General features: G+C 37.2%; 1 protein-coding gene across 1 annotated transcript in view; it reads right to left on the reverse strand.

Moving 5' to 3' along the window:
• SPECC1L (sperm antigen with calponin homology and coiled-coil domains 1-like) overlaps positions 1-12426 on the reverse strand; it is a 54606-nt gene extending 42180 nt beyond the window's left edge. The window contains exons 1-4 of the mRNA XM_009330776.1: positions 12254-12426; positions 6592-6751; positions 3932-5565; positions 1864-2071 (exon numbers count right to left, since the gene is read on the reverse strand). Of these exons, the coding sequence (XP_009329051.1) occupies positions 1864-2071; positions 3932-5565; positions 6592-6751; positions 12254-12406 (2155 nt within the window). The 5' untranslated portion in view covers positions 12407-12426. The remainder of the gene's footprint in view (positions 1-1863; positions 2072-3931; positions 5566-6591; positions 6752-12253) is intronic.
• Between the last annotated feature and the right edge of the window lie 3559 nt (positions 12427-15985).

Genomic DNA, 15985 nt, shown 5'->3' on the forward strand with positions numbered 1-15985 from the left:
GTCACTTTAATACAAATTATTAAAATTCTGTCTTTTATATGTTGTATGTACTACCTCCAAGTCCCAGATTTTCTGAGATGCTGTTCTTTGCTGTCACTACTTAGAGGCTACCACCAAGAAACTCCTGTACGAGGTTTAATTATGAACCCATAATGAACAGCGTTTTAAAGTGGTCAGAGAAAAATATTTTTTTAAGTTTGTACTATTCTTCGGGTGCCATCCTTTCTTACGCCACTAGATGCCACTCTCCTTCCTGTCTATAACTAAAATACTGCTTTCTTCCCTAAAGGATCACACCAGGCCATCAGCTAGTACAGTTGAATTTTCCAAACTATTCCAAGAGTGATGAGTAACAAAGACTGTCACAATTTTTGTTGCAAATTCCTGCTTAGGCAGAGGTTTGTCTCCCTAAATTCTTACCAGTTTAAGTGAAATATCTGTCAGCTATCTTGTACCCCCAAAGCAGAAGCATCTAAAAATTAGAGGTGCCTTGTAATCAGGCATTACTAAGTAGATACTTAATGTTTACTATGGAGCTGTTTTCTGTATGAATGTATTTCAGTTAATGGACAAAAAAATGCAAATAGAAAAGGGTTCAACCTTTTTAAGACTTTGCTACAAAACTATTTCAGGAACAAAGTCAGAGCCATTAACCATGTGCCTGAGCTCCTGCTCCCAAGTAAATGTCTGTCTTCAGCTTTGGAACAGAAAGAGGAAAAAAAAAAATTGCAGAATAAAAACCTAAAGCAATTTTGTAAAGAGAAACAGTGATTGCCTTTCAAGACAAAGAAGGGTTGCTTAGGGAAAGCAAGCTGACAGCCACATGTCTGAAGACACCGAGCTTCAGTTGAATAAATAATTTAGCTTGCTTAAGACACTACCTTTTCTTGAGAGCAGACCAATTTAAAATCCTTTCTATGAATATTTCCCTTGCTGTTAAAAGGGATTATGCTTTGGGTTTTTTGCTATCTTGTTTAGTCTTTGTATACCATGGAAGAATAGCAGATATTTGAATTCTGTAAGTAGCACTGTGCAAACACAGCTTGCCAGGGTGCAGTTGCCCAAGTTCTTATTTAGACAGAGACTAATTGCAGAATTTCAGCCCGTGGTAGGAATGTCTGAGCAGGTCTTGGAGATCAGAGAGGGAACTAAGGCACAGAGAGCTAGACAAGTATACAGTAAACATGAATTTCATTATAAGCCCCAACCGTTTCTTGTATGGTGGCAAGAGTCAACAGATAAGGTTTTACTAACTTGCTTGAAGTTTGTCAGATTCATTTTTAGGTTCACAGATCAGTTTCATGACTTGAGCAAATCCACACAGAAAGAGATACATAATATATCCATATTGCCAAGTCAGCTCTGACGTTTGTAACTTTCAGAGCCTCCATTCACCCCCTTCTCCACTAAAAACCTTTCTCCAGGTGGGAGAAATCATTAATTATACACATTCTCAAGCTACCTGATAACTCCTAATATTTGGGCACTCGAAAGAGAGCATTCTTAAAAAAAAAAAATACCCAACACCAAAACACTAAATCAATCATCCGGTCTCCAAAATGCATTATTAAGTCTGTAATTACCTGTTCTTCTACTTTGAAAAACAACTTGAAAACAGCATTATCAGATTTCGTATTTATTCTCAATTCACAGGTTTTCATTCCCACACCAACTATTACTGGGACTGGAAAAGCAAAGCCAACTTGATTTTTTCCCCCTAGCATATCAGGGTTCTGCAAAGCCCAGTCTGACTTGAATTCAGACATACGAAAGACAAGTGAAAATATTTTCACCATTTCAGTGTGCCACTTCAGCTGTTCTTAAATTATCATTTCTCTCACAAGAGAAACTCATAACACTTACTCTCCAAATCAGATATAATGAGATTGTCATGAAGCTTCACAGCACGATGCTGCTCTACTTCATCCTCCAACTCAAAGATAGTTTCTTTCATGTCACTTCTCTCAGTCTCTTTTTCATCTAGTTCTGTCCGAAGTTTTTCTAGAGTCACATTGAGATCCTCAATTTGTTTCTTGGCTTCTTCTTGGAACACTCTGTATTCATCTTCAACCTGAAAAAGAACGTATCTTATCATAACTAAATTGGTTGCATTTTAAAACACACTTTAGTTCCATAACTACCATACTTACAATATTTTTCTGCAACCATAAAAAAAGTATGGGACAAGAAGTTAAGTGTAAGCCTTTAAAAATGTATTGTTCTAGTGCAACTATTTTCCTGAGCCACAGTTAAACTCTCTTATTCCCAAGCTAAACATACGAGCATTCCCCAGCTACTCTAACAGCAGTATCCTGCATTCAAATGAAGCAACAATACCATAGTACCAAGGCTGTGATTTCATGAGCAGCTGATCCAGTTTAACATCTAGCTGACATCGAAAAGGGAGGAGGTGGTGGAGGAGCTCTTTACCCTTTCTTTCTCTTGCCAAAAAAAAGCCTGCACTCTTCTGTGCACCAATTTTAGCACTTGCTGGACCTGTGAGATGATTCATTTCCTTAACCAAGTAGCAGGATTCATATTCGTGTGTGAGATGTGTTAGTGAGTTGAAGTAGTTCCCAGAGGAGTCTTACAAGCTATTGGACTGAATTAAAAAAAAAACAGGGAAAGGAAGAGGTAGTAGACTTCTCCCTTTCAGGAGCAGAGAGGCTATTTTATTCTGCCTCAGGAAACTGCAACCTAAGTAACAAGCTGGGATCAGAGGCACAGTAACATTAACCCAACAGCAAAAACAGGGTGTCAGAAAAACAAAAGAAATTAGGTCATGGCTTAGGGTGGGACAATATAATCAGGCACCAATTTTAACAGACAAAATACTCTGCTTTAAATCATCTGTTTCAATATTTTTTTTTATTTTAATAGCACTACTCAACTTTAATTATTAAAATTTTGTTTTTTTCTTCCCAAATTAAGGTTGATTCTAACTGGCTGGTGATCATGACTAACATGTTGATTTGCAACTAATAGGTAGTTCAGACATTAAATTGGGCATAAATTTTCTCATCAGGAAGACACACCTTTAAATGTATACTTAAAGTTATTAAATGAATTTTATTATTCTTATTTTTATATCAAATTATGGTAAACACTTTTACTAGGCATATTTACTAGATAAATTAGTTATATTTGAGTCAAAATAGCTGTTCTAGAACTAGAAAGACACATTGTGATCCAAAACGTAGTCAACACACAAGCTGCTCCTGGATGGATCATTAGTAAAAAACCTATGTGTATTTGCCATATTTAATAATAATTGTTTAAAAGCTTATCAAAATGTGTTTTTTTTCATTCAAAACTAAAACATGTATTCAGTAAATTAAACTAAATTTGGTAAAATCTCTGTCTACCTCAAAATTAGTCATTTCTTGATTGGAGAAAGACACTTTTCTGCTTTCTTTATCATCAGTTCATTCTAAGTTAACTGAACGAACTTGAACAAGCTGAAACTTCAAAATATTCTCTCAACACCTGTGAAAGGTCCTACAACTCATCAACAGCTGGGTTAACACTTCAAACTTTGACTCCCAGTACTTTCTCAGTGACATCCCTCTTCACCAGTTTGGCACTAACTCCTTGAAACTCTTGCAGAAGGCATGCAATTTAAGCAGAAGATTCATACAGTATCTTAATTACTGTTTAAGTTTGGCCTTTGAAATAAGTTGCGGAGTTTAAATACCAGTATTTGAAAAAAGTAACACAACAGTTACCCTGTGGCTGAATGTATCCGTATAATTTTTAAAAAGGCCTCCGTCATTTTCATAACAAGGGTTAAGAGAAAGTAATCAATCCTAACACTACTGCAATCCGATTACCCTCATAATTAATCCTTTACTGCTAAAAGAACTACAGTGACCAACAGTAAGTCATGGTGTATACGGGATGTTAAAATACAACAGTTTGTTTTAAACACTACCTTAGCAATGGCATCTTGCAATCGATTGGCATCATTGCGAGTGTGTGCCAGCTCTTCTTGCAGACTACTGGCCAATGTCTCTGCTTTTTCTTTATCCAGCCTGACACTCTCCAGCAAATCTTGTATATCTGATTTATCTCCAGAGTTGTGTATAGAGTACAACTCAGCCACTTTCTGCTTTTCATGCTCTAACTGAGCTTTCAGCCTGTTCATCTCAATCTGGTCACTGGCTACTGTGGCTTTGTACTCCTCTAAGGTAGATGCTATTGCTGTTTTGCTTTTCTGCTCTGACTCAATAATCCGTTCCATGTGGTGATTTCGTTCTTTTAATGCCCCTATCATTTCTTGGGCCTCCTTGTTGTCTTGTTCTGCCATCTTCAAAGTGTTGCTCAAGTGCTGCTGAACACCCAACAGCTGCTCTCGCTCAAACCGAGCGTTCTCTGCAAGGTCCATATAACGTTGCTCTAACTCCATGTAGCGACCACTTTTCATATCTTCATCAATTACATATGAAATATGGTGTTCATCTAAAAGGGATCGAAAATACTCGATCTGACGGCTGAAGTGTTCTAATTTGTCACTTTGCTGGCACAAAGATTCCATAAGGATTACTTTTTCCTCTCCAAGTCTTTCATTCTCACTGTTTAGCTCTTGTGTTATTTGTTGCAAATCTGCAAGCTCTTGAAGTGTGGCTTGGAGCTCTTCAGCTGTACTGTGCTGATTCTCTTCCATCTGATGTATCCGTTCTGTTAGACAAGCTACGGACACTTCACTTGCATTGCCACTGCTTCCCTTCCTTGATCTTTCTATACTTGGTACACCTTCAGACTCCGAAGATGATGGAGCATCTAAGGCATCATCGCTTGATGTCAGTGGTTGATAAACTTCACTGCACTCACTGTCTAAATTATCCATGGAATTACTGTGTTGATTGTCCATCAAAGTGTTTTCATCCTGACTTAACAAGTCTTCCATTGATCCAGGAGCAGAACCTTCCACTGAAGATGTCAGAGTACCACCACCATCACTGTGGTTGCCAGTTGTAATCTCTGGACTCAAAGACTGATAGCCAAAGAGTTTTTCAGAGTTGTCCAGCCTTTGTTCCAAAGAAAAGCCTAATGCATTTAGTCTGTCTTTTAACATTCGATTCTCATTCTTCAGCTGGTTGAGCTCTTCTCTGATGGCAGTGTTTTGTTCCTGTAACTGTAGCAACGTAGACTCTACATCAGTTGGCTGATGGACAACAATGGCCTCTTTTTCTTCAGATTTTTCATCACCTTCAAGTTGATCTTCGTTAAGTCCCAGCTGAGCACGCATATCCCTTAGTTCATTCCTCAGATGCAAGATTTCCACATCTTTAGTTTTTGCTAATGTCAAAAGATCATTCACCTTTGCTTCCAATGCAGCTTTGTCACTGATTTGATTGTCTGATTTGGACTTGCTCATTCGAATATCTGATTCTGGATTGGTGCGACTACGGGAGCGTTTTGCCAGTACCGTATCATTGGTCCCCTGTCCAGTCAAAGGTAGCTTTTTGCTCTGGCTTAAACGAGAGCGATCGCGTATTCTTTCTCTAGAAGAGCTTGACTCTTTATTTCCAGATGAAGTGCTACGCTTAGTTGTGGAACTTGTACCTATATGTTTTTTGAAAGTTAGGAACATTCATTTAAAATACAGTATCTGTAATAGAAGACTGTGTATTTTGTATCAGCAATACAGTGGTTGATTTTCTGAATCACACTGGTAAACACATTTCATAAAATACATTTAGAGTAAACATTTATACAACCTTAATCATGAATCAGTGCAGTTACGTTTTAATTGATACATGCTTTATCAATTGCTATGCTTTACCAGTATTTGGAAAATGAGTTAGACCTTAAAGTTTAACATTTGCAAGTTTCTTTTTTTCTGTCTTCAGCAGCTTCTGATAAATTGTAGAAAAACTGCAGCAGTACTATTCCTACAAGTTCAAATTTATCTCTTTTCAATAAATTTGAATGCAAGCTTTTAAGTGATGAATTGCATATTATGATTCCCCAAAATGAAAGTTAAGGTTTTTTGTATTTTCATCTCATTTCATAAAGACAAGGATAGATTGTTACTACTCTATTTCCAGATTCTTTACAGCTTTGCAAGCATTACTGAATCCAAAACATAGCAATGGAAGGCAAGACGTATTTCCATCCATACTGATAACATTATAATTTCACTTTTCTGAACAGTTTCTGAAAGCTCTCTTACTTCACTTCTATAAAGCAATACAGAATGTCTAAAATGTTGACTGCAACATGTGATCACATCTTCAAGATTTAGTGCTTGCTTCTCTCTTAGGAGTGAAGTGCAGTCTCACTCCATCCGTTACAGGCATGGATTTTTTTTAGACAAATTAAATGATTTTAGACAAATCTATGATTCTCTAGATTAATTATATTATCTAGTTTTATATAGTAGTTGCATAATCAGTACTGAAAAAATTAAAAGGAACACCCTGCAAAAAGGCAATTATAGTATTAAAAAACAGGAAAAGAGCATGGGAGTTGTTTGATTTGACCGTGGCCTTACTGAGCACTTCATTAGGCAGCCTGAATCCTCAATACATAATAGGAAAATAAAAAGCCACCCAACTACCATCTTTAAGGATCAATATATCCATCTACCTGCAATAGTTTTGGGTTTATTTTCCAGGCTGTTCATGGTCATCCCTGAAGCTGAAGATGCTGTTGATACACAAGTGCTCTTCTTTGCCTTGACACCATTGGTCATTGTCACTCCACCGCCACCAGCCATCCCCGCTAAGAGGTCATCATTACTCTTAGTCTGAAAGAAAGGGAAGAAGCAGCTTTAAGACAGCTGGCTGAGAAGTCTGCATAGCCAACATTTCTTCTGTTAAAGATTCTATCAGTTTTAAAAGTACATATTTGACTAGTCATGTGTCTATGCAAGAATGTTGAAAAGTATAAATGCACTGCACTGTACAGAGTTGATAAGTTGAAACTGAACTGCAATTCCTTACATATGATTGACCATAGAAACTGAGTCTTCTCTCTCCCAGACATGATGATTAATGTTTCAATACCAAGGAGAAAAAAAAAAACTAAGTAAAGCACAGTAACACAACACAGTGTAACACTTCTCAATTTTGACTGAAGGTTCACTTAAGCATAAAAATGAAGGCAATTCTTAGATAATTGAACCAGCAAATACTAGGAAGTTAGTATAAAGTCCTTCAGTAGAATATGATCAAGTGTTTTCTGGTGGACAAGTTCACAACAAAAAGATCAAACCAAACAACAATAAAAATCAATCCAACATTAATAAAATACCCTTTCTAGCTCAAAATACTAAGCTACAAATCACTAGAGACCAGGACAGTACCCAGAGGGGAGGAAAAAGCCACCCTCACCATATATCCTTGCCTTGTTTTCATGCTCTTTACTAAGCACTCTCAGAGACGGGATATTTGTTTGATGGACTTTTTGTCTGACCTCATACGATCATTCCTGAAACTACTGTTAGCCACAAAAGCTGCCTGGAATGTGACAAGGCAGTAAGCACAGGAGTCTCAAGAACTGGATTCCCAAATACAGAATATAATTTTCAGAATAAAGCAAGCTCTAAAAATACTAAGTTCTTAAGCATTAATTGGCAGACTTTACAACTCTTTAAAATGCAATTTTTCAAATGGAGAAACAATCAAAATATGCTAAATATTCTTCACATTATAAGGGCAAGAAAAATTAAAAGAAAACAGCTGTGTTAGCAGCATTCCTTGAGTAACTGTATTATTCAGCTGGATAACACATTTGAAGTCTCAACCAGCATTCCCAGCTAAAAGGTAGTGCTCAGGACTTAACCAGTTGCTTTACATCATGACTTTCAAATTCTTCAGGTTTCTAACTTCTTGCTCCCATACATATTCATGTTAAAAACTATATGCCAGACATTACGATGCTATACATTAAGAATGAAGGTACACTTGCTTAATTAAAAAAAAGTTGCATCTCACTCCTTTCTATACAGTTTCTTTTGCAAGTGCAAATTTCAGAACAGTTAGGAACATGGATCACGATATTGTGGAAAGGGCATGTATGGGATTTGTGCCATTTACAAAGAACAGCAGCTGCAAAACAAAAGGGAGCTTGGGAAGAGAATGTATTTGTTCTGCATGCAGTTGTTAGAAATACAGATAATTTACAGATAGAAACAGGTATTTGTAAGGGTAAAATCCTCTAGGACAAGAATGTTTTTATTGAATCATGTAGAAAATGGTACAGCCTTCTAAAAAGGTTTATAAAAGACTGGAAGAAAACACATTACTCTGAGGCTCTAGTTTAATGTGCATCTAAGCTGGCTTTTCTGCTATGAAAAAGCCACTGTTGTTCTATCCCGCTTCTTCTCCATGCGCTTACACACTGTGCTGTGTAAACTGAAGCCTTTTCAAAGAGCTCCTTCCTCCCAGGAGCCAGATCAGGTCCTTGATCTGCTATGTCACACAGCCATGCAAAACAGCAGACACAATGTAAGTACCAACGGGAAAATAAAAATATTGGAGGGCTACAAAATCGACAAAGCCCACACTACTTGTGCAGGGGGGGAGCTGAGCACAAACTACTACTGTATGACAATCCTCCGTTAACCTGTAATCTAATCAGATTTCTTATATAATCTAAACTAATCTTGTGGGCACGGGGGTAGAGAGGGAGGGAAACAACCTTGTGATGCAACTATCACCTAAAACAAGGTATTACAAAAAGGCATAGAACAGCGATTTTCTATTTTGCTACTGAATCTGCCAATCAGTCACCAAACATGACAGTTCAAAGGGACTATTAGCTGTCAGCATTTTTATCCTGTTGAAAGAGTGGGGAAATTAGATTAAGCTTTTAGGCACTTATAGTACAAGTACATGTTATCAAGCCAAATAGGTCAAGATGTGACTCAGCTTGAAGAAAAAAAAAAAAAAACACAGCTAAGTAAAATACACACTTTCTGACATTAGTCATCTCCAGTCCTTGCTGAACAAAGGAATTTAAGACAGCCATTCTTCTTCCGACTTACCCTTAAACTATTTCTAGCCTAGGTTGGAAGGCACTGCCTCCTCTGCAGCCAATTAGTAAACAGTTTCTCAAAACTGTAACACTATACTCTTGGCAAAGAAAACTATTTAGCAAAGCTTTGGAAAAATTACAAACCAGCAGCTCTCTTTTCTTAACACTCCGTAATGGCAACCATTCTTGACTTTAAAAATCAAAGTATTTTCATAGCGTATATTTTTAATGGAAGCAAAATAAATGTCATATGTTTATTAAAGAGCTTTTTCCTCAAGGAAGAACAGTTTCTCCCATTTACTGAAAACACTGCAATCCTGCGTAGCATTAAAACACCTACATTAAAATATGAAAAATTAGAAAAGATCATAATTAGAAATGCTCATCCAGACCTATTTTGGTTTTATATATTAAAAACCCCACTCTGTAATTATACAATTCATATTCTATTTTCCCCCCACCTTTCTTTCAGTGCAATGAAGCTTGAATGATCACCTCTACAATTAATTTAATCTTAGTTTCTCAACATGTATATGCTATTTACTGCACCTCATTCAAATCCTTTTTTTTATATATATCTAATTATTCCTACCTGGGATTTTCTTTGATGCTTGCTGTTGCTGCATTTGAGTGCTTGAAACATCAAACTTCACAACAATCTGTAATTAAGTTATTGCATTTTGCAAACAGAATACTGAAGCCTAGACACATGAATACCGAAAACACATTCTAATTTTTATGTATTCAAATGTTGGTGTCCAAGTTCTGGCTTTTCAGGGACACTGGATTTTGCAATTCATTTGTGTGAAGTACAGCTGCCGTCTAATTACGGTTGTAGGTGTTAGCATGATCACAAGCTCATTAGCTAAAGAAGCAAAAAAATAATGATCTTAAAAATAAGAACACACTGTTATTTGCAGAGTATTTTTTGACAGATTAAAAACTAGAAGTGGCTGGCAGTTAACCTTCTGCTGTAATAACATGTGTGGGGTGGGGGGGGTTGCTGAACATTTACAAAAGTCCTGGGCAAAGTGGGAGCCAAAAACCTATGAAGAAGTAACTTACAAAAAGGCATTCTGAAGCAGACAGACCGACCGACCGACCTCTGGAACAGTGTTCAGCTGTACAGAAGGGTGGGTCTCACAGTTTCTTCCTGTGCTCATTGTCCACACACTTTGAAAACTCAACAAAAAAGGACAAATCTATGGAACAATGCGTAGTGAAAGAAGCCCACGCAAAGCTCAACACCGGTCTATGGTTGTATCATGAACGGGATAAGAAAAAAAACATACTATAATTAGAAAGTAATTTTCAATTTCTCAGCATTATTACTGACTGAATTAAGATTGGTATAGTACTGTAAATGTGTATTTCTAGTCCTTAATAGTGGCTTTTCATTCAATATCCTACTCAAAGTTTTCTATATCTATGTGCACGCTTACTCTGAGGACAGAATAAATTAGTAAGCTGTTGCAATTAAAATTATTTAATGCTAGCTATGGTTGGGGTCTTTTTGTCAAGCAATATTAAATGAAATTCATAATACATAATACAGATCCTACAAACACTATGAGGAAAACAAGGTATCAAATGCTTCATCAACAAAATCAAATATAAAACTATACAAAAAATTATTTTAAAAATAATACAACTTGTTATTGATACTTCTTTCAAGCCAGTAATTATAAATGTGATGTGCCAGTATCTGTAAGTCAAAAAAATACAAACAACTAACTTTGTTGTATAAGTATGGAACAATCAAAGAAGATAAGAGTTGTCATTATTATTAAGTCACATAGTTGGCACAACAGCAGCTTAACAAGTAAAAGACATCCAACTGTATGAGTAAGCCTGGCTCTAACATAAAGCTGAGATAAGTCTTAGTAATTTTCATTGTGCCTCAAACATACAATTGTCATAAATTCTAATCCCACACCCAAACATAGCCAGAAGTGTTACTAATATAAGTAAAATTGTGAAAGCATACTGGGTCAAATTTCTTCAGTGTTAGATCATCCTCCTCCTTTATCTCACAGAGGTATAACATAAGAAACTTGATAAGTAAACTACAAAGGACTTTTGTTTCCGTATTCTTTGAGAGGTTTCTAGAAATACAAAATAAGTAGTGTCAACAAGCATCAAAAGATTAAAGTTAAGAAAACTGCAAGATACGTTGGGTGGCAGAGAAAAGGGGGAGCACTGGGAGAAAATCTAGCTGAAACCTGGCCCGCAAGTTCATCAGCAAAAAGTATTAACCATTCTTCCATAAAAGAAAAGCAAGAAGAGAGAAAGGGAACACACCTTTTGACTTCAGTAATCCTGCACAGCTACTACAGAGAGACCTCAATCCTTACCACTTCTTTAATTTTAGGTCTTAATTGCCAGTTATTTAAATGGCCTATCTGGCTTCCTGTAGGTGACAGTGGTTCAGGACCCAGTTGCAGACACCAGCCCTTTCCTTTGTTCTGTTCATTTGCCCCAGGGCAGCAGCAGCGCCACAGCTCTGAATACTGGGCTGCAGAAAGGCCGGAGGAGGTGGGTCCAGCCATGTTTCCATGCCGGGAGAGGGAGGCAGACCTGGCAGGCTCATGTCATCTGTCCAACCCAGATGTGTTCTCTCCCAGGTGAAAACTCCACACCAGCACACCTCAGTACGTCTTATTTTTCTTGGTTGTTGAAAACCATACGCTCCTAAATCTACTGCCCTGTTTTGCTAATATAAGAGAAAACCTCTACCTTTGAACTTGTTCTAGGAGCAAGAATCAACTTGTGAAAATTCAGCTCAAGCAGTACTTCACGCAAAGCAAAGGCCAAAACAGCTAGAAGAATGCAGCTGCACTGACCTAACACGGATCACTGATATCAAAAAGTTTCTCATGTTAGATATCTCATTAGTTCTTTTTTCAGAATTCATAAATAGCTCTTATCAAATCCCATTAGTCACTGACACACCATTCAAGCATAGCACATGACACTACTAATAACGTTCATCAGACTGCAACTTCCATTCTGCTCCTTTTGCAGAATAGCCAAGTTCTGCAAAGTACATTGCTTTCCATCACATCACACGTTGCAACATGAAAAATACAACATGAATGCCACACAAGGTCCTATTACCCTGGCCAAGGCTGTGTAATTACCCAAATTCCCTTCAGTTACCCATATAACAAACCTCTAGTCTAGGCTGCATTAGACATGCCTTAAAATTCTACTCTTTTTAAAGCTTTATTGTAAAAAATATAAATAATCAGAACGTTCTATTGGTTATTACCTTCAAAAGAGATGCTGATGGCCCCGTTTTGGAGAGTTTTGTTACTGCAGACACTGAGGAGCCGTTTTCTGGTTTGGCTTTTTCAGTTGTTTGAGTTTTATTTACTCCAGGCACTTTGGGCACTGAGCCAACACTCCTGCTTGCTTTCTTCATTCTGGGCTGTCTGTTTATGATGCATTTACAAACAAATCTACAAGCAGAAAGAAAGAAATTTTAAATACAAAATACAAATGAAAAGCGGTGACTTTTTTTATAATGCTCTGTTTAAGACCGGAAGTCCAGAATAGCAGTAAAGACCACAAATTAGAGCCAAAGAGAATGCATGTGACTGACCAATGGTTTTTGCTTTTTTTAAAAAAGAATTTTTACCAAGAACTAAGCGCTTCCTACAGCTCCACTCCAAATTATAGTATTTTTTTTTTCAGTTCTCTTTCCACAAATGGCACTGAACTGAGGATATAAGTGACCCATGTTGCCAAGTTCATTCGTTAGCTAGCAAAAGAAAGGCTTATTAGGGCAGCAATGTTCTTTATTTCTGACTGTGGGAAGGAAAATACCGTGGGAGTATTCAGGCAACAGCCTGACTACCAACAACACTGGATCTGAGAAAAGATTACCACCAGCTTGCTAACTAAAGTACAGAGAGAGTAACAGCCGCGATCTGAGAAAAGATTACCAACAGCTTGGTAACTAAAGTACAGAGAGAGTAACAGCAGCTGCAGAGAAAAAAGTATTTTATAAAAATTAAAAGAAGTTGAAAAATTCATATTCCCTGAAACCATTTATTATTAAAAATTATGTTGATAAACACATGGGATTTTACAAAATTTAATACTAGTCATATGATTATGAGTATTATCTCTGAGAAGAAACCAGAAGTAACCCACCACATTCTACGGTCCACAGTCAGGACACTTCAGCATCTTTACCTTGCCTTCAAGTTTTCTCAAACAGCAGACAACTGTCAATACTGTCATTCCAACCATGAGCAAATAAACGAAACCCTGGAAAACAAAGCTGACTTTACTCAAACCAGGAGCAGCTGCAGCAGACTCGAACACTGCAGTTATCACAAGAACTGCTAATTCTGGAAGATAACCTAAGAAAGGGTAGACAGGCCAACTGCTGTAACCTGAAGTATGGACTACCAGAAGGACTAGTCACATCGGGATCTTCTTCCCTCTTGCACGAGTGGACGAGTGGGATAGTTGGCAGCTGTTTTCTTTGTCTCCCCTGAGTCAGAAGACATAGGATGGAAGATTAAGAGGAGGAAACTTCCACTCCCCTTTCAGTCTTACAGATCCTGGGTGGAAGTAAGTGATCAGGTTTATCTGAGCCCAATATCCTGTGGCTGATTAGAAACATGAAACACATCTAGTTGTTTCCATCTCTTAAAAAGTGAAGCATTTCAAAAGCACAGAAAGCAGACTGATGACTGAGTGCACGAGATGGGCTACACGAAAACACAGTGATCAGGAGTACTAATTCATTTCAGCTAACGAAATTAACACTGTACACTAACACATACTCCTTCCCTCCCCATCAGCACCTCAGCTGCACACAAGTATATTTCAAGTCTGACTTTTATCAAAGTCAGTAAAACTCCAGGAGTATTGCATCCTCAGGCCCCTAAATGCCCTCAACAGAAGCAACAGGAAGTTTCATTTTAAGACACTGAAAATATTTGTTTATAGCTTCCAGATTCCCTTTAGTTCTAAAAGCTGGCATGAACAGACACAGAAAACTTTGTTTGCTGTTGCAGTTTCATCATCAGAATGTCAAAAATGCACCAGTCCTGCCATACGGCTACTAGTAATCAGAACGCCTTCACAGAAGATTAAATAACTGAGAGATAATTTGAAATGAGACACTCCTAAGAAAACCAAAACCTAAACCAGAAAAGCCCCATGAAGGTAGTATGTTTGCTATACACAGATGATTTTAAGTTGTACAACTGCCTACTAGATTCCAGAAGCAGATTCTAATATTTACAGGTAGGACCAAGTTGCCACACTTACATTTCTTGCCTTTTTCATGTTTATGAGTTGAACACTTACTTGTGCTTTTGATCTTATTCAATTCAAAACCAAAACTGCAAAGACCAAAGAGGATAGAGTTGTTTAGTAAAACTGGCATCATTACTATTGAATGATATTTTGATGTTCTACAGACTACACAAAAAAGTTGCCCATAGCATGCTTGAGAAATAATCAAATTATTTTTCAGTGCACAGCTTGTTGTGAAGCTGACTGCATTTAAAAAAATTACCTCAAAGAAAAAACTATATTCTTGCGACAAATCCAGTAAATCAGAACCATAGCTTTTTGACAGCTCATAGAGCTAGAAAACCAGTGCTATAACAAAGGTTAGGGTACTGGCAACGATATGACTATCATAGATTTGTGCAGAGCTTGACAACCTTGTCTGGCAATCTAGATAAAGCAGTAGCTCCAGCTGGCCTGCAGACATCCCGCAATGGCCATTTGCAATACACATTTATCAAGTCTACAGAGCACATTCATCAAGTCTGCCACATCTTACAACATGCCAGATACACACTGCACACGTGATCTTTGCATGCACAGTAAAAGATGAATACATTTGGGATCTGCTTATTATAGCAAGTACTATAGTAACATAGCCCACCGGATGTATAATCTCAAAAAGAAATACAGGCTAACATTAGCTTTTACAGTACAAACCATTTATACACTTATGAACATATCACAGAGGTCATCAGTGACAAAAGACTGTGTGAAGTCAAGTATTTCCCATCCATAAAGGATTTTTTTTAAAAATGCATGTTTTAGAAGTGTTCCTGAAAACAAGCAACAGTATTTGCTTCAAGAACAGCAACTGCATAGCAAAGTGATGTAAATAAGTGAAACTAAACAAAGTAACTAAGTATAATCCTCATGTTTCATCACAGCATTACTTTAAAATAGCCATAAATTTGACATTGAAAAACACTATTTGTGATTTACTGAAACTCAAAGGTAGAAACTTCAAAGATACTTAGAGGACAGGGAGGGTTAGGTACCTCTGTTCCTGTTTTTCTTCCAGAGAAACTAAGCTCTAGTAGTTACTTTCTTACTGAAAGAAGATTGTTTAATTGTAGTTTAAAAACTGAGAAAAAGATACAAATGAGTCCAACTTAATTTAAAAGAAGGACAAGATGTTAATTAGCATTACAGGTTCTAAAAGCAGCTGCTCACTCAGGCTCCTAAAGTGAATTTATGACCTCTTGGTGCCAATTTCTCCCCTCCTGCTTTCTACAGGAAGGAAAAAGAGGATGGAGTTTCAGCAGTGAAAACAGAAGACATCAATATTGTCAAATTGTAAGTGGAAAAAGCCCTGCTTCACCCAGTTTCTCGAAAGGAAGATATCACAGATAAAGACCACCTTTCTGCTTCTAAAGAACACCACCACATTCCTTAGGAAGACACGGTATTAGGAACTAACAATAAATTTGTGTCTGCCCAACACTAAATTTGAAAATAAGAAATAAAATGCTCACTAACCAAATGAAGCTTTCTGAAGATTAACACACAACACTAATAATTCAAATAAGAACTAAAATATTATTTCACTATTGTTTTAAAAAGCAAATACTGCATATAAAACTGTAGTTTATATTTTGCCCTAGGGAGAAAGAAGGAATTACTGAAGACTTCCTTTCCCTTTACACACAATCCCTCCCACCTCAAAAAAAGAAGGGGGCAGGGGGGAAAG

This window comes from Pygoscelis adeliae, unplaced genomic scaffold (assembly GCF_000699105.1).
Source record: "Pygoscelis adeliae isolate BGI_AS28 unplaced genomic scaffold, ASM69910v1 Scaffold358, whole genome shotgun sequence".
Classification (NCBI taxonomy): Eukaryota; Metazoa; Chordata; class Aves; order Sphenisciformes; family Spheniscidae; genus Pygoscelis; species Pygoscelis adeliae.